Source organism: Protopterus annectens, chromosome 1.part1 (assembly GCF_019279795.1).
Source record: "Protopterus annectens isolate FY-2018-M chromosome 1.part1, PAN1.0, whole genome shotgun sequence".
NCBI classification, from domain to species: Eukaryota; Metazoa; Chordata; order Ceratodontiformes; family Protopteridae; genus Protopterus; species Protopterus annectens.
This window is the reverse complement of record NC_056726.1, coordinates 1,679,631,411-1,679,654,013: the sequence shown is the minus strand read 5'-3', so window position 1 is coordinate 1,679,654,013 and position 22,603 is coordinate 1,679,631,411. Positions and strand designations below refer to the sequence as shown.

The 22,603-nt window shown below is 39.7% G+C and overlaps 1 protein-coding gene across 6 annotated transcripts in view; it reads left to right on the top strand.

The window, feature by feature from the left end:
- The window catches only part of LOC122811791, a 188,738-nt gene that overhangs the window by 42,633 nt on the left and 123,502 nt on the right, over positions 1-22,603 (top strand). For all 6 annotated transcript variants that reach the window (XM_044083896.1, XM_044083868.1, XM_044083860.1 and 3 more), the window contains 3 exons: positions 6,763-6,874; positions 13,933-14,030; positions 14,304-14,391. In XM_044083896.1, coding sequence (XP_043939831.1) covers positions 6,763-6,874; positions 13,933-14,030; positions 14,304-14,391 — 298 coding nt within the window. The remainder of the gene's footprint in view (positions 1-6,762; positions 6,875-13,932; positions 14,031-14,303; positions 14,392-22,603) is intronic.

The following is a 22,603-nucleotide window of genomic DNA, read 5'->3' as shown; positions in this document are numbered from 1 at the left end:
GAGCTTTCAACCAAATCAAAGACCTGCAGAAGAGCAGTGAGGGAGGTAATGTCAAAAGCACACACACACACACACACACACACACACACACACACACACACACACACACACACACACACACACACACACACACACACACACACACACCTGGCTCCATGTTTTCCTAGACCTCTTTGCTTGTTTAGTTGAGGAGTTTCCTGTTAGCCTTTGCTTCGGTTCAGATATGGTTGCAGGCCCTGGGGTTCCTTCAGTAGGGTAACATTGGATACTCGCTATTGTCTGTTTCTTGTTTGCTGAGAGGACCCTGGAAGTCATAGCTTTAGTAGCCTGGGAAAGGTTGCTGAAATGGGTGAATGCCTGGGCTCTTCTGTACCTCTTGGGAAGGTGTCATATAGGTTATGTTTTCTGGCCCCGATACCTAGACCATCAAGCCACATTTTTAACTTTCTGATCCATTCTTTCCCCATTGACTGGTCATGACATCACATAGTCAGCTGTATGAGTGTCAGGCTTATGTGGGCCATTATCCTTGAGCTGCTCAGATTTTGTGTGTTTCTCTAATCCTTTCTGTCATGATTTTGACAGATACAGGCATGTTTTCACATGCATCACTACCAGCTGTAGCACAGTAGATTGAGCAAGCTACTGCATATGTGTCAGTTGCAGTGGACCTACCTGCATCTGTCTCTCAGCACAAGCCACTGCAGATGTCATGATCCCAATACACCTAGCTGTGTTCAATCTAGAAGGCTGTAAGCTATTCACTGCTGCATATTCCATTACTGGACTTGGTAACTGAACCAGGGTTTTAATTGGATCTTTATCTCTTTACCACATAGAGCTGATATTAGCCATTTTTGTGAATTTTCCATTTGGCTGGCTACTGATGGCGGTGCTTCTTATGGTGATGAAGTACCCAGCTGTAGAGTGGTAGACTTTGCCCTACCAGTATAATTATGAGGTTCCCTTATTTCAGCTAAACCTGGCTGTTAACAAGATGCCTTGCTTGTAAGGGAATTGCCCACAAGCCTGTTATGACTAAGGGCCATGTTTCTTTTCTTGCTTACTCTGGAAAGGGAGTGGAGAGCAGTGCCCCTCCTGCCCCAGTTGAACAGTCAGGTCATAAAGCAGTACATAGACATGCAAAGAGGTGTGCATTCATAATACTTGAATACAGTCATTAGGTAGAATATTCTGAGTCGTAGTAGTGCAGATAAACTTTCTAGAATTCTATTGCTAGAAATTTCAGATGAAGTTATGTACAAGGGTTGGGTTTGGCATGGTCATTGAGGTCATCTTCTGATGAATACAAGGATACAGGGTTTGATTTTGGCCTTAGGTTGTTGACTGGGCTTGAGATGGTCCTTCAAGGCAGTTAGCCTAGTGTTCACCTATGAACATGTAAGGAATCAACACAGCATGTGAACGCTTTGAAGAGCATTTTCAATGCATTCTTATTAGAGTTTTTAATAGTATGTTTAACTAGAACCAGTATGGGATTTCCATGAGTGCTGAGTTTTGTGATGGAAAGCTAGCCATCAAACATTGATGAGAGCTTAAAAATGTTTTGTAAAATAAGATTCAGACTTGCAGTGGAAAAAGACTTGAGTAATATTTCATGGAAACTGAGAAGGGCTATATTGGATAAACTTCATACATGTCAACCCGGAGTTGTTAAAATAAAGGCAATAGGTACAAAAGCAAAAGTGATGTGGTAGTAAAAGTTAGATGAAGAAATCAAAAATACATGTGAAGAATTGTGTGCCTTGTGAGATGGAAGAGAATATGCCTAGACAAGTATCATTACACTCACCAGAATTTTCATGTGAATATTAGAAAAGGCCATGGATTACATCAAGGATCAGCTCTGAGCCCTTTCTTATTTGCAACGGTGATGGACAGGTTGACAGGCGAGATCAGACAGGAGTCCCCGTGGACTATGATGTTTGCAGATGACATTGTGGTCTGTAGTGAGAGTAGGGAACAGGTGTAGGAGACCCTGGAGAGGTGGAGATATGCTCTAGAGAGAAGAGGAATGAAGGTCGGCAGGACTAAGACAGAATATATGTGTGTGAATGAGAGGGAGGATAGAGGAATGGTGAGGATGCAGGGAGTAGAGGTGGTGAAGGTGAATGAGTTTAAGTACTTGGGATCATCAGTTCAGAGTAATAGTGAGTGTGGAAGAGAGGTGAGGAAGAGAGTACAGGCAGGATGGAGTGGGTGGAGAAGAGTGTCAGGAGTGATTTGTGACAGACGAGTACCAGTAAGAGTGAAAGGGAAGGTCTACAAGAGGGTAGTGAGGCCAGCTATGTTATATGGGTTGGAGACAGTGGCATTGACAAAAAGGTAGGAGTCAGAGCTTGACGTGGCAGAGTTGAAGATGTTAAGATTTGCACTGGGTGTGACGAGGATCGACAGGATTAGGAATCAGTATATTAGAGGGTCAGCCCAGGTTGGAAGGTTTGGAGACAAAGCCAGAGAGGCAAGATTACTCTGGTTTGGACATGTGCTGGGGAGGGATGCAGAGTATATTTGGGAAAAAGATGCTAAGGATGAAGCTGCCAGGTAACAGGAAAAGAGGGAGGCCTAAGATAAGGTTTATGGATGTGGTGAGAGAGGACTTGCAGGTGGTTGGTGTGACAAAGCAAGATGAAGAGGACAGGAAGAAATGGAAACAGTTGATCTGCTGTGGCGACCCCTAACAGGAGCAGCCAAAAGAAGAAGATTGATTTTTGTAGGACCATTTATAAATAAATGTCTGATCGGCCACATAGTCATGAACCATTATTGCCTGAACTGAAAAAAAAAATCACAGCTTAGAAAACCACATTGGTATCTCTATTAGTAACTAGTGGTAACAGCGGTTTTGAACAACTGCAGAAAAAGAGTGGTTGTGTATCACTGCTGAATAAGCTACCTCATGCAGTGGACATTATTGCATGGTCACTGAAATACCTTTTTACTTCAGTAAATTTATTAAATGGCTCAGGTAAAACAGTGTGATGTGGTTGAACAATGCAAGTAAGTGCAGAGTCTCTATTAAAGTTGCCCCATACACTGATGTAAAAGACTATCACATAGGTTTGGGGTGCTCATTCAGTGCTCCGCATCAAGGGGCTTCAAACCACACACTTCAAAGAAACATACGCTGAGATGAAGTGTATAACAACAGGTTCTGCATTTCGAAAGAGAATTGCCCTGTACTGCCTTGGTTAATTTTTATGTCAACTTGACTTATATTGGGTATTTTGATTCACATGATCTTTAGTTATCCCATGTGAGAGGGGCATCACAATCTTATTTAGGGGCAGTATTAACCCAGGAGTGGCTAAACAAGGTTTCTATTTTTTGTCTGTTTTTGAGAATTACCTGTCTTGAAATATGAACTTCATAATTTACAGACATGCCTGTCCCCTCTGTCTCCCATATGGTTTTCTCTCAAAGCTGGTGTTAGTCAGATGGAAGACTTCTTTGTAATAATTACCTTTAGCTATAAAATCTTATGAACTGAGTGCCGTTGGTAGGAACCGTATTCAGTCTTTCACAAAGAAAGCATGTCCCTTTATCTTCTTTTTTTCTTTTTGTGATCATAATCTAAGGCAGAAAGAGTGGTTATTATTCCAGATTTGTGATATTGACTCATTTTTTCATCAGGTTGCATATATTCAGGAGCACAGCTCAGTCTTTCCTGTCCTTTGCAGCAGGTAAAGAGACTTTGCCAAGCAAACCTATTGCTAATGGGATTGCTAACTGCATTTTCTTTTGGCATTGGATGTTAAACTCTGGCTAATGCCATGAAAGATACCCCTCCATAGGTGTGATTGTTTCATCTGCATCACTATTGTGGATATTTATGGTGTAGCCACATAGTTGTCTTTGCATTCCTTCTCCAAACATTACTGCTTAGATTATGATTCCAAAGGTTGGGCTTCCATTGGCACTTTGTTTTAGGGTTGCTTTGTGAACCTTTGCATTCATGTATACACCTCTAGCTACTGTCTTTTTCAGAATAATTTGTCTTTTTCAGAATACTGTATTTGCATTGCTTGAGATTATTCCCATAAGTTTCTCATCTGCAGAAGGCTTTCAGAGTCTAGGGTAATGGACACCTGTTCTCGATTTCAGTAGGATAAGTGATATCTAGTTTGTCATTAGTAAGGTAATGGATTTCTGTTTGCACTATTGGTAGGATAGATGGCTACCTACTTTACTTTCAGTAGGATAACTCTCAGGAGATTATTGAACATGACTTCTGCAGTCAGTACTTGTTATCATTTTGCCATATCTAATAGTCTTTGGTGAGGTTTTAGCTGGAGAGTGCAGGTGGTGGATATACCCTCATAAGCCAGTGAACTGTACTGGTGGGAGGCAGGTATAGGCATGAAATACTTTTTAGTGAGCTGGGAATGTCAGAAAGGAAAATATTAGCAGTTGCACACTAAAGAGGGGTTTCTCACATTAACTGATGTACTGAGTACATATCTGTTACATGCTGCAGGTGAGCTTGGTACATAGAGCTCTAAATCTACTGCAGGTTTGTCTGTCAGGCTGAGTCACTCATTTAAACTTTTTTCTCCTTTATAACTTGTACAACACACACACACACACACACACACACACACACACACACACACACACACACACGTTTCACCATCGCAGGAAAATATTTTTCAGCTTTGCAGATACTGCATTTCATGATTAAATGTATCACATGGATATTTTGGGGTAACTATCAAACCTGCAGGTAGTGTTTAAATGCTTTAGATGTGTAAAGAAGAGTGTGGGTGAGTTTTGATATGTGATAGTTTGTATGTCGGGGGGTTTCATTACGTACTTTACAGAGAAGGTGACTGGAAATTGAAAATCACCATTCAGTGCATCATAGGGAGAGATAATGTGTAATATAACTGGGAAGGCAGACTTCTCCATAACCTTTACAGTAATAGAAGACATGGATTTTCTAATCACTTTGATGGGACTCTCTTTAACCAAAGGTTCCATACTCTTTCCAATCACTCAGATAAAGGGAAGGAGATATACTGATGCTAATACTATTTATTTCTCTTAAGAGACACAACAACTGACTCTTCTGTAGACTGTTAGGTTAGTGGAACAGCTGGTCTTGAGGCTGAAGATATAATGGGTTCAGCAAAGTCTTTCATATCAGAATTTTGAAGTGGGAAGGATTTCTTTTATAAATGCAATCATAACTTGCCCTTTCTGTGATGGAGAGTGAAAGCAGGAAAATTTTGCACACACTTCACACTGACAAGGGATATTACTCTACCCCTAGACAAATTATATCCTTCTGGTGTCTATCATATGAGGGATCTTCCGACCACAGGAACACACATGAGATGCATGCCCAATGATTAAAGAAAGCCACCCACCCCTAAACTGCAAGCAGCTATACACAACATTCAGGATAAGTGAACTCGCAAGTTCAAGCAAGACAGAAAAAGCATGTTAAACTGTAGCAACCGTAAAGTGCCTTAGTAAGAAAAAAGGCTGAGTTCATATAATGGTTAATAATGACAAGATCAACAACAAGCAGAAAAGTTGACCTGGCCAATGTGTTTGACACCATACCTTATGCTGGTATTGCAGGTAAGCTTGATGGGTCCTTGTTTAGTAAGTTGGATACAAAACTGATTAAATGACAGAACCGACACAGTGCAGGTGTCAGGTATCCCATCAGAAAGTATGAAGGTAACCAGTGGTGTCCCCGGGCCTCAGTGTTGGAACACCTCTTTTTCTGCATATGCTTTTCTGATCTCCATTCTAGAAACCAAGATTTGTAACTAAGCTTGTAGATAACTGCAAACTGGGAGTTATTGCCATACCCTAAATCTTCAGCAAAAACATACAGACATAAAATGGGCACAGATTATAAATGCAAAAATGTGCAGTAATCACATTTAGTAAACAACCCCTCACCTCAGCATATGGCACAGACAGAACTCCACTTTAAAATGAAAATATTGATGGGGTGTTTTGGTTCATGGGTTGATTCCCTCTCTTTTGATCATCATGTTTCAACAGTAGTCAGTAAATCCTTCTACTTGGCACAGTTAATTGCCAACGGAATATCATCCAATTCTAAAGAGGTCAATGCTGACTATAATGATTAGGATAGTTAGTGGGTATAATGCCTCCTTTGCAAGGTACCTCAGTAGACATATACAACAGCTAGGAATATTCTAGAAGTCCCTAACTAAGAAGATCATAAGCTTAAGGACCCTGAGCTACTGAGAGAGACTCTGGAAATACTGTCCCATTAAGCAGTATCTTATAGACTATTGAGGGAGGTCTGTGCATTGCTTTCCTTGCTATTAGAGACCCAGGTGTGATGAATCTCTTGTTTCTCCACAAGTTTAATAGTCTCACAGATACCAGAAGCAGGGACCTTAATCTTCAGCAGCAGATAAATTAAACATGATGAAGTGACAGATTCACCATGCAGTTCTTTCGCAACCTCTGGAACAGACTACCTCTGCAGACTAAGTGGTATGACACACTGTAATCCTTCATATAAGACCTAGGTGACATGATGGGCACCCTAAGAGTGCTTACTGACGAGGTGAAAATATTCATCAGGCTTGGTTGCCTTAAAATTCCTGAGAGTCCTGTGAATATGAAAACTTCTGTATCTTCCTTTCTGTAGAAACCATATTGCATTAAAGTATGCAGTTGGAGTGGTTATCAGTTAAGGTGTTTCAGTGTTTAATAACACAAGTCACTCTTTTTTTAATTCTTTTTCAGCCTCTTGAACTGATATGTGAGAAAGCTATTGGTACAGCCAGCCGGCCAATGGGAGAAGGAATGGCCTTTCGAAGGGTCCTGGAATGCCTTGCTTCAGGAATTCTTCTGCCAGGTATGTGATTTAACCTTTCCAGAAAAATGACACATTTCAGGCTTGTTCAGTGTGTAAAAGCTAGCTCTCTGTGGCCTGCAGACTATTTAACCCTGTGGAAGTCAAACATTAAAAACAGTTCTATGAATGAGCAGCAAACTCCTGTCATGGACTGAATTTTTCATTTGTTGACGCTTTTATCTACCTGCATATTGCTGTTCTCCAGTTTTTACCAAATGTAAGTCATACACAGCAAAATTCCCCACCCGCTGTATCACTGTCTGACTTCAGTGCTGGTACTGCAGAAATGTGCAGTAGGAAATGGGATTACTTAATGCTGAAGTGACACTGTGGATGTTGATTTTGTAGTGGGCAGGTGGAATAGTGCTGAAGGTGTTACTTTTGCTACCTCAGTTTTTAGCTCTGTCTTTTAGATCTCTGTAACTGACTTGAATTTCGAATACTCATTCTGTTGTTCAAGTCAGTTCTCTGCCTTCAATCTGTCCTTGTTAGCCATGGCAAAAAAAATAGAGAAAGCTTAAAGTATGTTCACTGGCTGCTCATTTTCTGTCATCCAATTTTTATAGGGATCTGTTCAATTGCTTTCCTCATCTCTGCACTGATAAACTGCTGTATGCTTGAAATTCACTATCCCATACTCTAGAAGTCTTCAAAAATTCATTACATAAAGTTGAGACAGTAATGGTAGCCCTTTGAAAAGAAAGAGTTACTCCAAGCTAGTCATTTTCTGCAGGACTACAGCCTGTTTGTACTGTGTCCCTGAATATCTGAAGAAGGAGGAGCTTATGCTGTTGAGGTACATAAGTTTGGAGAGGTTGTCAGGATTTTGTTTATCCACCAAAGACATTTAAAGTAAGCATACTGTCCTCACTTCTTTGGTACCTTTAATCATAGATCCTTAAGAATCTCAGAAGCAGACCTGGACCTCATCAGAGGAGATGGCTCCTATACCCAGTAAGGTAAATATTGTTCTAGTTCAGCCACATACTTCACAGGCTGTCACCTGCAGTCCTACTGGTGCACACCTCCATGTTTTAAGGTGTTGTTCTTCCTCAGACAGGGAGACTATAGCTCTAGGCTGGCTAAGAAAGCAAGTATTTATATCCCTGACTTTGCGGCTTTTAATCTGACTATGTAAGTAAACATAACTGCTATTCTGGACAAGGCAAGGCAAGTGAATGTGCAGATGTTATGTATGATATTAAGGACAGAATTTCAAGGCTTGCATAGTACATTATTTATGGCTGGCTTCCTTATTGTGCATGCCAACTATGACATAGCAGGGTGTGTGGACACATCCAACCATTGTCAAGGGATGGCATCTCTGCATACAACTTCCAGCCATCACAGTAGATGGAAAGTGACAGATCTTTATTGTACGAGGCCAAAATCCGAAGTTTGCCTCCCAAGTGGCATGAAAGCACCAGCCTCTTTCTGCTGCGTGATTCATGTCTTATCTCTGCAGAGACCTACTGGATTTATTTACCTTGAGGCACCATGCTAACTCTGCAGCTGTGTGATTCATGTCTTATCTCTGCAGAGACCTACTGGATTTATTTACCTTGAGGCACCATGCAAACTCTGCAGCTGTGTGATTCATGTCTTATCTCTGCAGAGACCTATTGGATTTATTTACCTTGAGGCACCATGCTAACTCTGCAGCAGCTGAAGGGTCAGCAGAGCTTTATGTCAAGGCCTGGGTTATTGGGAGCACTTTCATGATTGTTTGCACCAACACAACTGAACTGCCCTTTAATGGGCAGAGCCAACTCTTATTCTGTTTTCTTCTCTCTCGCCCCAATCTCCATTATTTGTAGCCAGATATTCTAACAAATCACAATTCAGCACTTGTGTGGAGATTGCGTCTTTCCTAAACAAACCATTCTGCCTGTGCCTGCCTACCAGTGAAACATCAAATGTTAAGGTTCTTTCTGATACTGGAACAAATGAAGATAGTCAGGCACATGTAGATTCAAGTGTTTTGATAGGATACAGAAAATAATTCCCATGATTAACATTCAGTCCATGTCATTCCTATTACTAGTAAAGTCGTATGTAGCCTGACTCTCCATAGTCTTACCCATCTGCACAGACATCAGGAGGAGTCACTGGTTTTATTGCACTTACATTTAGTAAATTAAACACTTGTTCAGTGTTGTCTTAAAGTGACAACTTAACTCCTGCATAATGCTCAACTCAGAGAGTCTGATCCAAGTTAGAGGTTTTCCATTTTGAGACTTTCAGTAATTGGCTGTTGCAGATAAAAAAAAATGCAGTTGTAGACCACTTCAGTGCAGTCCGTTTTTTGGATTGCCATCTTGGCTTGATGTGGTTAGGCTTCCTGTCTTACTTTGCAAATGTTCTTTAGAGTGCATAACGTAGGGTTTATGGTGGATTTATGTTTGCTGTCTTTCTTTGGTCCTCATGATGAAGTTGCACTTAAACTTGTTCATTTGGCCTTGAAGACAGAATAGATGTAGGAGCTGCTGAATCTGATGATTCTTATTAAATTATGATGGGCCTTTACAAGCCTATTAGTTTGTGACCTTTGCCTTTGTCCTTGTCCTGGACTATCATTTCAGATAGGCAGATAAATAGAAATTATTTTTTCACATCATGGGATGCTTACTTTCACATACAGCTCAGGATAGATGACCCAAGGTTGTACAACTTCATATGAATGTTTTAGGGTGGCCGGAAGGTTAAAGGTTTTGTAGCCATACACAAGCTTTCTGATTTCCCCGGCTGACCTCTAGAAAAGGGTAGAACAGCCCTTCTGATTCCCTTGGCTGTTTATTGGCTTTAAAAGAATTAGGTTCCATATCTCCTAATGGTCTGTTTGATCCCCTGTTGTGTAAGTAAGGTACTACTCAGTTGTAGCTTTACAAAATCCACTGGGGGCTTTGTAACTCTTTCTGTTGGCTGCCAGAGCTCCAGGTCTGAGATAAGGTGGCACACATTTTGGGGCGGGCCCAGAAAACTCATAGACAATATAATTTCGGTCTTTCATGGGTGCAGCACAAAAATGCTTTTCAACTCTTAGGCAGCTCCCACTTGAATCTTTGTTTTATGCAGTTTACTTGATCTAGGCCTTATTTTTGCCATATTCAGAGTACTTCTAACAGCTGTGTGTAATTGTGATGGTGATTTGGAAATACTATGTTTCTCTTAAGAACAAAATAATAAATCTGCATGATGTTCCTGAGGAGCATTCATCAGTTGGGTAGGAACAATTCCCCCTACCTGTACATTCTCCCCTAGACAGACTATTCCACAAAGCTGAAATTCAAGAAATCTTGTGTGTTGCTACCAAGATTTCATTGTTGGTGATTGCTTTTACTATCTTCAGCTCTTTGCCTGCACTGGAGCCAAGAAAGTTTGAATGGTTGTCTCAAGTTAAGATACATTAGTTACATGTGGTGTACACAATGATGATTTATATACAGTGTGACGCCGGTGCACTTGCCCAGTAATCAAAGAACCTCAATCCTCACCACTAGCACCAGTGGGGGGCGCGCACATTGTGAAGGATAAAGTACACATACAGTAAAGTACAATTTCCCTTATGAGCACACAGAGATCATGGCCAGTCTGGGCCTAGTTTCTCCCTTTCTCTTCAGATCCCCAATAAGACTCCCCACTGGCACAGCTATAGGTTTCAGATCTCAGCCGAGTAGTCAAGCCAAAACCTCCAGTACCCTCGCTGTCCAACCAGTGCTTCATGTCCCTGCCCAAGTAACTGACACGCACACACTGAGATTGTGTTTATATACAAACACACAGACACTCCTGGGGAAGGCTGGCACAGGCTCTCCATCTATGCCCCCTCCTGCCAGGTTATAAGGTAGTAATCACTACCACCAACTACTCTTATCAGCTAGTAATAATGCCCTTCCCAAAGGGTGACCAATTTCACTGTAATATTACTGTTATCCAAATAGTAAGTGTGACCCAGCACTAAAGCTGTTGGAGTGGCTTGGACATTATCACCAAATACATGCAATGTACTATAAGAGCTTAAATTACCTTTACACAAAACAGCCACAGTTGAAAGGTTTAATAATATTTAATAATAAAAACACAAGACAATACTTATTATTTCAACACAATGACATTACAGAGTTCAGAAATCGCTGGAAAATGCTTTAAAATAATACTGTAGAATAGTCTGACATAAATATAGAAAACAGCTAGATTAATCTGGCTATTTCTATTTATCTCCAAGAGAAGTCACTGTTCTAAATGAATAGAGCATTAACAGATTTACAGCCCAGTGAGTTGATGTATTTCAGGTTCAGAGCAAAAAAAAAATGCTCTGTCTCTCTCTGGAAGTCTCTTAAATTGATATAACACAGTACTGAGTCATCTGAGTCATTCAAGATTAACAGTTTTGTTCTGATTTAGTTTCCCAGGCTCGCAGAAACTCAAAATTTACATTTCTCTTTGTAATCTGCACCTGCAAGAAGCCACAGCAAAAAAAATACATTTTACATGCAAAATCTAGTAATTAACTCTTGTCCTAAGAAAATGGAAATAATTCCTTAGTCCAGACATCCTGTCTCCGAGCTTGAGATCAAACAGTCATAAAATGCTTTACTTTATCAGTTTTCTTCCAGCAGAGTGCACTGTGGTTACATTTTTGAAGCTCAGTACAATGTAGTTTAATCATAACATATAGTTCTCTTTACATTTGTAAACCAAGCCTATGGATTGTATTAATATTTACAAATGATATAGAATTATCTACAAAATTCTATCTAGCTAGGCTGACAGCCTTCACACACACTAATGATGACGCTTTTAGACTTTAGCTGTAGCTTTGCATTTCAGTCATTGTCCTGTTTCTCCTGGTGCTTTTGTCCTGGTGCTTTAGCTGCAATCTGACAGGTTCATGTTTAGCTCATGCTGGAAAGAACGGGAGATAGACTCTTGATGGTCATGGAAACCATTAATTTTGTCTATTTGTGGCGAGCACCTCACAACTGTCCAGTATAACCAGAATACCTGTATAGAATGAAATGTTTGAGAGAAAGTTTATCTGTACTGCCCCAGAATACATTTCTGTTGAAGACTATAATTCTTTTTACTTACAGGAGTACTGAGGACCTGGAGACACATTCTGGCCTTGGATTATTGATCATATAAAAAGTTCAGGAGTACTGTTTGTTTCCTTCATATTGGGCAAAGGGATATTGTGTATCTAGTTTGTAGATGTTTATCTCTATATATAAACAGTGCCACCAGAAGTTTCTGTGATAACAAGCAGGTGGCAGGATTCCAGTTAGGTGCTTTTTTTCTTTTCTTGATTGGTTTACAAAGTGCTTTCTGGCTTTGCAAGGCCCCCAAACTTAAAACTCTACCATGATTTGTCAAGTACTGCCTGGACAAAGCCACAACTGAAAGACCACAATCAGATATGTCTTCATGTGGTCAAACATAAAAAAAAAAAGTAAAGAAAAAAATAAACCGGTCCAAACCCCCTACACCCTATGTGGCAGGGGCAAGCCACCATATTCCCTTTTACTCAGACATACAACGTGGTGGTGCTGCGGTAGCATTGTCGCCTCACAGTAAGATGTTGTCCTGTTCGATTCTCAGCTAAAGCGTCTTCTGTGGGGAGACATGCGTGAATGGGCGTCCCTTCGTTGAAGGTTGTGCATCAGTGGTGACCCCTAACCGGGAAAAGCTGAAAGATGCAACAACAACCAACCTCATAGTTGCATATATATGTATGTATGTGTGTGTATATATATATATATATATATATATATATATATATATATATATATATATATATATATAAAGTGAATACTGGACCACTAGCAGATTATCATAAACTTACATTGAATAACTTTTGGTAACACTAAAGGTATTATGTTTATCTGTTTGGCCATTTGAAAATAATGATAATTCTTGCTTTTCTGATTTACTTCCATTTGATACTAGCAGTTGAAGGGTAAGCATTTTCTTTCCAAACTGCTGCTTGAAGACTTGTTGATGTTAAAATTGTTGGGTTTTGCTGGGAAGGTTTGCATAAAATGTGCACTGTTTCTGACACTTTTCTAATTCTTTGGGAATATATGACTAGTGCCTGCATTTTGTGTGAATGTTTTGCAAACTGCTGTTTGCATTTACAAGGAATTTTGTATATTTTTTCTGGCTGTGTCTTTTTGCTTTGTTAAAGAACAGTCACCCTAACAAGGGTAGGGGACAGGTGCCTATCTCTAAACTTTATTTAGGAAAGTAGCCAGAAGCTAGCTGGTGATCTCTGCCTTCCTACCAGTGTTTTTTTTTCTGTAGTGTGCCCCTTCCAGATTAAGTTATCTCAATACATATACAGGGATCTGTCCCTTGGAAGGACCTTGTGATGACTACTTTAGTTTTCTGTACTAGAGCTGGCTATGACCATTGACTGTGTTTTGGCCTTCCTGTCTGTGTAACATCTCCCATATGTACTGCTTATCTTATAATGAGTGTCTGCTAATATTGCTGTAGTTTGTCATTAAGTTAGATTTAACAGCCTTAGTTTATACTAGAGTATTTTTTCTGCTTTTTTTATTAAATTAGTCGACCATTACAGATCAATATGCAGGTCTTGGAGTGCTGTACCTTTGCCAGTTCTTTTTAGGTGTACAGAAAGGCCTACATATACATTTGTTAACTGATTTATTTTGCCTGCAGCTAGGAGTAAAATTTAGTTTTTTTTTTCTATTAAGTATATAAATCTAGAACCCTGTATTTCATTCAGTCCAAAACAGTAGTTCTGTTACAGTCTTGTGTTATGTTGCAAAAATCTCAATGCATTGACATAGTGAATCCATTATCATTTTGGCCTGAGGGTGTGGTGTTTAGGGCTTTATGGAATATGTGCTTCTTTGAAAACATTGCCTTAATTTGAGGTCCTGCTTTCTCCACAGGATCACCTAGTACTCTGAAATAAAAATGTTGCTTCCAGCAGGAAACACTCATTATGCTGAAGTTCTTTGGGATATTTCTAGGAATGGATACCAAAATTTTTATAAAACAAAAAGTGAAATTGTCTGTATATGTTCTTGCAGATGGTCCAGGTCTTTATGATCCATGTGAAATAGACTGTGTTGATGCAGTTGGTCATCTGGATAGACAACAGAGGGAAGACATCACTCGAAGTGCCCAGGTAACAAACATATCCCATGTTTTTTTTTTTATAGCAAAGAATGGTTGTTTGACTTGAGCAGAGATGTCTGCTTTCACTAGGATTGCTTGGTGAAAGATTCTTGTTGGTGAGAACATTGACCTTTTTCTGACCAGGACTGCAAAAGAATGTCTGTCAATATTGGTATATAATTTTTTCAAACGTCATGTCTGTTTTTAATGCATTCTTAATGCTATGGACTTGCTAACATCGTTTGTACTCACTTTTCTCATAATGTTTCCTTTTTTATTCCAGCATGTTTTACGCATGGTTGTGTTGGGTCTAGTTGATAAGATATTTACTGAGGATAACATACACCCAAAACAAGGCAGAGATTATAATGGTAAGTACTGATTCCTTAAAATATATTGCTGTGTCTTTGTTTTCTAAACATAAATTCTGCTGAAACCTATGAAGTGGTATCACTGTAAGCTTTACGTTACATTTGGTAGGGTTTAGCTTTGTTTTTACGTGAAGTTGTTTTTCATTTTGTAGTAATTTTACTATCCTTTTAAATATATAGCCAATGGATGCTAAATTAGAAATGCACCAGCTTGCTCAGGTATTTTAATAAAGTATTGCAGTATTCTGTGGCAGAATATGTTGGCTTTAGACACATCTGTAAACTATGTTAAATGTATGTATATTAGTATGTACCATCTTATTATAAAAATGAAACTCAGAATGATTGTATATGCATCTCCTTTAGTTAGGACATTTGTTTTTTAATACATTTGAATGTCAAAAAGTTCAGAAGGCTTGCATGTTTTATGCAGTGTCAGAGGCTGGGATTCATCCTTATTCATTATTTTCTACAAAGCATCCTTATTAGTTATTTAGCACTGGCCCTGCATTGATTTTTGTTGGGAATTTACTATTCCCCTTGAGTGCTGTGTTTTGGACATTAAGCCCCATCTGTATTTCAGGGTGGTACATAAAATACATGTTTAAAATGTTCAATGTGCTCCTTATCTTTCTTGTGGCACATCTCCTGCATTACATTTTTATCTAGAATCCTGCCTAGTCTTTTGCGCAGTCGTAGTTTAGGCACAGTACATGGCACCGCCCCTAATGTAGCTGGCTGTGTATCCTGGCACCGCCCCTGATGTAGCTGGCTGTGTAACCTGGCACTGCCCCTGATGTAGCTGGCTATGTAACCTTGCACCGCCCGTGATGTAGCTGGCTGTGTAACTTAACACCCCCGATATAGCTGGCTGTATAACCTGGCACTGCCCCGGATGTAGCTGGCTGTTTAACCTGGCACCACCCCTGTTGTAGCTGACTATATAACCTTGCAACACCCCTGATGTAGCTGGTTGTATAACCAAGCACCACCCCTGATGTAACTGGCTGTATAACCTGGAACCACTGCTAATGTAGCTGGCTGTATAATATGGAACCTCCCCTGATGTAGCTGGCTGTATAACCTGGTACCAGCCTTGATGTACCTGGCTGTATAACCTGGCACTGCCCCTGATGTAGCTGGCTGTATAACCTGGTACTGCCCCTGATGTAGCTGGCTGTATAACCTGGTACTGCCCCTGATGTAGCTGGCTGTATAACCTGGCACCTCCCCCTGATGTAGCTGGCTGTATAACCTGGTACTGCCCCTAATGTAGCTGGCTGTATAACCTGCCACCACCCCTGATGTAACTGGCTGTATAACCTGGCACCACCGCAGATGTAGCTGGCTGTATATTGCAGTAGCTTTGCCACATATCCAATGCAAACATTATAATGAGAGAATATAGTTGCAAGTATAGAAAACATCTGAAAGAGTCTCATGTTGATCAGGAATGAACGCAGGAATGGTTAAGGACAGGTGAATTTAAACCAAGAGATGAAAGGTTAATATTGGCAGCCCAAGTGGGTAGTGGGCTGCATACATGTTGGGTTTACAAAGTCCATTGAACATGTGGGAGAAACAGACAAATGTAGGTTTTGTAAAACCGAATTGGAAACAGTCGCATACCTTGTTGCTGATTGTGACATACTAATGGCAGAAGGATTGTATACTGAAAGGCATAATAATGTGGCAAGCTTGTTGCACTGTGGATTGTGCAAACATTATGGTACTGAAGTGGCTGAAAAACACTGGAAACATGAACAACAAAGCATCATAGAAAATGTTGAAGTTTACATCACATGGGATCATCCATTACGAACAGTTCAAAAGATAGATGCTAGAAAACTGGATATAGTAGTCCATGAAAAGAAGACAAAAGTAGCATTGATCATTGAAATTGCCACGCCCAGTGACTACAGTGTCTTGCAAATAGAGAGACAGAAAGTCATAAAATATCAGGATTTGCGGGCAGAAATGAGAGCAATGTGGAAGAAAGATACCTAGACAGTTCCAACCATAGTAGAAGCAATGGGTCTTATAAAAAAGAATCTACAATTGTATTTGGATATGTTACCAATACATGTAACTCCATACGAATTGCAGAAGTAGTCATTACTGGGCACATTGTGGGTACCGTGAAGTGCACTTCTGGCTGACATCAAAGATTGAAACAAAACTAATTTCATGAAATTTAATTGTACTTTGACTTAGGAATGGAGTCCATTCCTGTTAGAAACCCAAAAGATTCGGAGAAATTAAAAAAGAGTGAAGCTTTACTCTGTAAACTACACATTGTGGACACTGAGAATTAGCCCATAACTGAAACAGTCTTCAGTTTAGCCTTCTCTCGACTTGTTTATTCCAGAGTTAAGATACACTTTTCTACCATGTCTGCACATCATGAACCTTCTGGAGTGCAAGGTTTTGGACACTACTTGGTCAGCCAGACTGTTCCTTTTAAGATATTGATTGTTAGGCACCTTCCTAAAAAAAAAAAAACTCTGTTGCAGTTCAGTTTCTTGATTCATAGTTTTGCATGTCCCCAGTTCTGTTCTTCTCCTCTGGTGGCTGTGGTATCTTTTTGAGGATGCTGTACGCAATTTTGTTTGAGTAAATGCTTGCTGCATTGTATATAATATAATATAAGGGTGAAAAATTATTTATTTGCTTTTATTGTCCGGGTTAAGCCCACTAAGCTTGTGGTCTACCTGTAGGGCATACCTGAAGTGATACCAATGCAGGTTGAAGAAGTTTGACCAAGATGCTAGGGAACTCTCTACTGTTTTCTTGTAAGTGCTGTGGGATCTTCTACATCTACCTAAGTTACCACCAACTCAGGCAGATGTCTGTAACTGAAACCGGGCCATTTGTTGTGACCAGTATGTTATAAATCTGAAGTATTTTGTTTTAGACACAGCACCTGGACCAAACACAACCAGCTTTTCAACCAAGTTGGCTGCAAAGAAGCAACAGAATGCCTAGAATGAAGGAAAGAGCCCATTCATGGAGGAGGGGGATGTTCCAGTCACAGTACAGGAAATACTCAGCATCCTGGAACAGACTGCTGCCAGAACAGCAGCAACAGATTCAGGAGACTTACTGGGAATGCCCTTACAACATCTTACAAAGTCATAATAAAAGTTCTTCCCTAGGCCCTATAAGTATTGCATACATGTTCCCAACTCTTGTATTTACTCTGAAAATAAATGCAGCCATATAAACTATACTAGACCATACAGTCTTTCTTCTTACATTGTTCCATAGTATGCAAAAATATCCATCTCTTTACAGATTAGTGTATATTCAACAGTAAATGCTGTTCTGCTAAGACCATCTTGCTCCTGCTAAACAGTCTCCTTTTTTCTTTTAGTTGCATTGTTCCTTTTGTTCCTGTTACACTTCTGGAAAACTCCTTGGTCTACCAGTACTTGTATAAGTCATCTTTGCTGGCCACAGGACTAATGTGTAGGAAAATACTTTGACACAACCACTGCCTGCTCTGCCTTTGTAAATGTTAACATTCCAGTAGGCAAAAATGCTTTCAGTACAATAGGAGGAAAGTCAGTCTCTATTTTAATCTCCATTGTTTTTATTCCTTAATGCCCACAACGTTCTGCAGATGACATTAAAATGTAGCCTCAGAATACTTATTGGCTACATATGCTTACTGCCCAGCCACAACAGTGAGTTTACTTGGTTGGCACAAATGTCTTAAGGCTCATTTTTCATATAATAGCACAAACTGACAAGAATTACGCTAGGCTTCCAAGTAAAAAGCAGAGTTTCCGACACTTAACAATATCTTTGAAAAACTTACTATTGTATTACCTTAGTTTTAATAATAGTAACAGAAAAAGTGCTGACATTAAAATTAGTCATTTGTGATTAGTGCCTTACACCAGGTAATAAATATAAATAAATAAAACACCAGCTAGTTAATTCCTTCACCTCATGTAACTACTCCAGGTAATCTTTATTTTTTTCTATAATTTTTCTGTAGAAACCAAACTCCTGCTCCACATTTTCATCTTTCCAACAGTCTCCATTGCCTTATCTGACTTGTTAATCAGGCAAAAATTCTATTTTCCATTTCAGCTACTGCCAGCGGTTACACGTGTCCAATAAACAATCCAGTTAAATGTCACAAGACATATTCATTATTTTTCATCACTCTTGAAGTTTCTTTAATGCAGTTAACTATTTAGTATCTAATTTTCATCAATTTTCAGTGAGGCTATATATCTCGCTCCTCCAGTCTTGCTCCACTGAGAGTGTTTTATATGTCTTTCATTAGATGATGACACCTTCACAACTGTATTCTTCTTAAAGTAAATCCTGGAGGTGAATTTAACTTAAAAACTTAACTTTTTTTTAACTGTGATATAGAGTGTGACCAAGGAAACAACCAACGTCACGGTGCACCATGAGATTCTTATCCGTATAGAACTTTAATCTAATAAAATGTTTCTGCCATTACTGTACACCATAATCAGTGCAGTATATTATATTAACAGTGCAATTTAACTTAACAATGTAGGTTGTTTTGTGATTTGATGTTGTATGAGAGTGCTTATGGAATGTAAGGACCCTTCTGAACAGGATTGTCACATAATAAGCTTCACTTTTTGCAAGTTCACACAGAAAGACTCCCACTGGTTTAGAGAGATCCACTGCAATTTCTTGTTCTTGTGGAATATGTGGAAGGTTTATCATACTACATAATGTAAATTCAGTACCTTTGCCCGTGCCAGTAATTTTACTGGACAATTCTACTACTTAATGGTTTGATTTCATATTTCATTGTTGGTTTGTATGAGTTCAACAAAAGTGTCTGCAGAGCATTTTGTATGTGTTTACCTCTATATCTCAATCTATATATGTAAGCTATAAAGATAAATAACTAAAGATGAATATTTCTACCTATGTATAATATAAGGTGTGTGTGTGAAGGCTTTAGTTAGTTGAACTTTTTCATGCCAGCACAAATGATCGAATACTCAGATGATTACATTGTGCCAGCATTACATTATGTGAGATTGAAGTACAGCAGGGATTGAAAATTTGCCCTATCCCAGCTGTTGTTCAGTCTCTGAGTTAAAATGTATAAGTAGAAGGGGGCAAGAGTGGCACAGTCCCACACATGGGTGTTTCAGGGGTTTTATTTTTTCTCTTTAGATGTTTTGTGTTTTGATTTTTTTTTTTGTTTTTTAGATCTGCATTTTTACTTCTGAGATTTTGATTTTTAGATTGTGTGTGTGGCAAAGGCACAGACAGACACGTATGTTTAGATATATACCTATGTATTTTTGTGTTTGAGTATGTATATATGTATATACGTATGTGTGTTTATGTATATACATACATATATGTGTGTGTGTATATATATACACACACACACACACACACACACACACACACACACACACACATATGTGTGTGTGTGTGTGTGTGTGTATATATATATATATATATATATATATATATATATATATATATATATATATATATATACATATATAATGTGTGTGTGTGTATATATATATATATATATATATATATATATATATATATATATATATATACACATATAGATGTACTGATGTGTATATACACACACACACATATATAAAGAGAAATGAATAGATGCATACTCCCATATACGTGCACACTCGTACAGATTTATTTATGTAGATAGAGATAAATATAGATATTTAAGTATGTGACTATAGTATATATGTAAATATGTGCATGTATACCTATTGACATATATATATATATATATATATATATATATATATACACACACACACACACACACACATATATATATATATATATATATATATATATATATATATATATATATACACACACACACACACACACACACACACACACACACACATATACATATGTTCATAGGTAGGCACTAGGCTATCTGCCCAAGGGCATTTATAAGCCTGGCCAGAATGTGTTGGCTTTCGCCTCCCTTTTAGATTAGTTTCCTGAGCCTCTGTCCAGCAGGGCCACTAAAGTGATCCCAGGGGTAAATTTATGATTTCCCATCCACTCGTCAAGATTTCTGTTGAAGAGAGTCAGTGAGGGGCTTTGCCTAACATAGATTGGGATTCTATTCCAGAGCGAGGGTAGTCTCTGGGACAGGAATCTATCCCTCCAGCCTGTCCTATTTATTGTTGTGCTGAGGTTTAAATCCATAGAGTGTGTGGTTCTAAGAGGTTTGGTTTTCTTGAGGTGGAGCATGTCCATTAATTCCGGGTTAGACATGGCCTTGTACGTCAGGCAGAGATCACCTCTGAGTAGGCGGTAAGCAACTGAGTAGAGCTGGAGTTTCTTTAGTCGAGCTGCATAGGGCATCTGTTTGAGGCCCTCGATCCTCTTGGTGAGATACTTCTGTGGTCTTTCCAGCTGTTGCAGGTGTCGAGTAGGGTACATCCCAAATGGGGCATTGTACTCTATTATGGGCCTGATGAATGATAAGTAGAGGGGCACAATAACCTCTCTTGATCTAGATGTGAACCCTTTTGTGATTAGGTGGGCTACATAGAAGGATTTTCTAACCACTTTGGCAATGTGATTATCAAAGGGGAGATTGCTATCTACTTGGGTCCCCAGATCCCTAATTACATCTTCCATACTTAGTGGATTACCACGTATGTGGTAGTTCGTGGGCACTTTGTTTTTCCCAAAGGGGATGACTATGCACTTTTTGGCACTTAGTTTGAGGCCACGATTCTGACAACAGGTATTCATCTCTGTGAGACTCTTCTGGAGGATGTCTGTGTCAGCCGGAGAGTTGATTATGGCCCCCAGTTTGCAATCATCTGCGAACTTGGTCAGCCATAGTCCTCCCATGCTTGCCTGTACCTCAGAGAAGTATATACCGAATAGGAGGGGTCCCAGGATTGAGCCCTATGGGATGCCACTTGTAACCGGTTTAGAGTCGGACATGGCACCCGCAACTCTGACCATGTGAGTTCTATCCATGAGCCAGTTGGCAACCCATCGCGTGACATAGGGGTTAATGTTCAAGCTGGTAAGCTTATCTATAATGCCAGAGTGGGGAATCTAGTTGAAGGCCTTTGCGAGGTCCAGGTAGGCTGTGTGAACTACCTTTCCCTCATCTATGGCATTGGTAACTGTTTCAAAGAAGTCAACTAGGTTTAGGAGGCAAGATCTGCCTTTAACAAAGCCGAATTGGGTAGGGTCCTGTGTCTGGAGGTTCCCAATGTCTCTGTTAATGAGTTCCATGATGATGCACTCCATAGCTTTGCAGACCAGGCTAGCCAGGCTTATAGGGCGATAGTTCCCAGGATCCGTTGTGGCACCTCCTTTGTGGAGCGGGATAACTGTTGCTGTACGCCATTCTTTGGGTACATAGCCTGTGGTAAGGCTGAGTTTGAACAGTGAATTTAGGTGAGGGGTTAGTTCATTTTGGAGCTCGTGTAAGACGTAGCCTGGGATACCATCCGGTCCCATTGATGCTGTGTTTTTGGCTTTTGGAAAGGGCTGTTTTCACCTGTGTGTCTGTGATGTCTGGAGCTTTACATTCTTCTGGGATGGACATGGGCTGTTTTGGGGGTGGGGGGGTAAAGTTTGCACTGAACCTGTCAGCCAGCATGTTGGTAATGTCAGTTGGTTCAGTGTATTTTTTGCCATTTTTCACTAGCTCAGAGCAGATCTGAGAGTTGCCACCTAGATTCTTGACATAGCTAAAGAAGGCTTTGTGATTATCTTTAGAGTCTTTGGCAGTTTTTCTTTCGAAGCTGGCCTTTGATAATTTTTGAGGGATCGTAGTTTCTTGCTGATACTGATCAGGGATGGCCTTCCCTTTTTGGGATTTTACTCTATCATGTAATAGTTTCCTCCTTTTGTTGTATAGCTTGTTTATGGCTAGGGTCCCCCAGACTGGTTTCCTCTTTTTGGAGGAGTGTGTCTTGGTTTTACTTGGGATGGCTCGATCCATGCATTCCTGTAGGTGCTCATAGAATGCATTTGTAAATGATTCTGCGGTTTGGGCAGCATTATCCTTTAGCAAGGGGGCTTTGAAACTTTCCACCTCCGTCTTGAGAAGTGTGAAGTTTGCTTTTGAAAACTTTTTCAGTGGTTTCCTTGACTGGGGGTGGGGTGAGGATGTGGATGTCCAGTGTGATTAGTTTATGGTCTGATCTTACTAGTGACGGGTTTACCT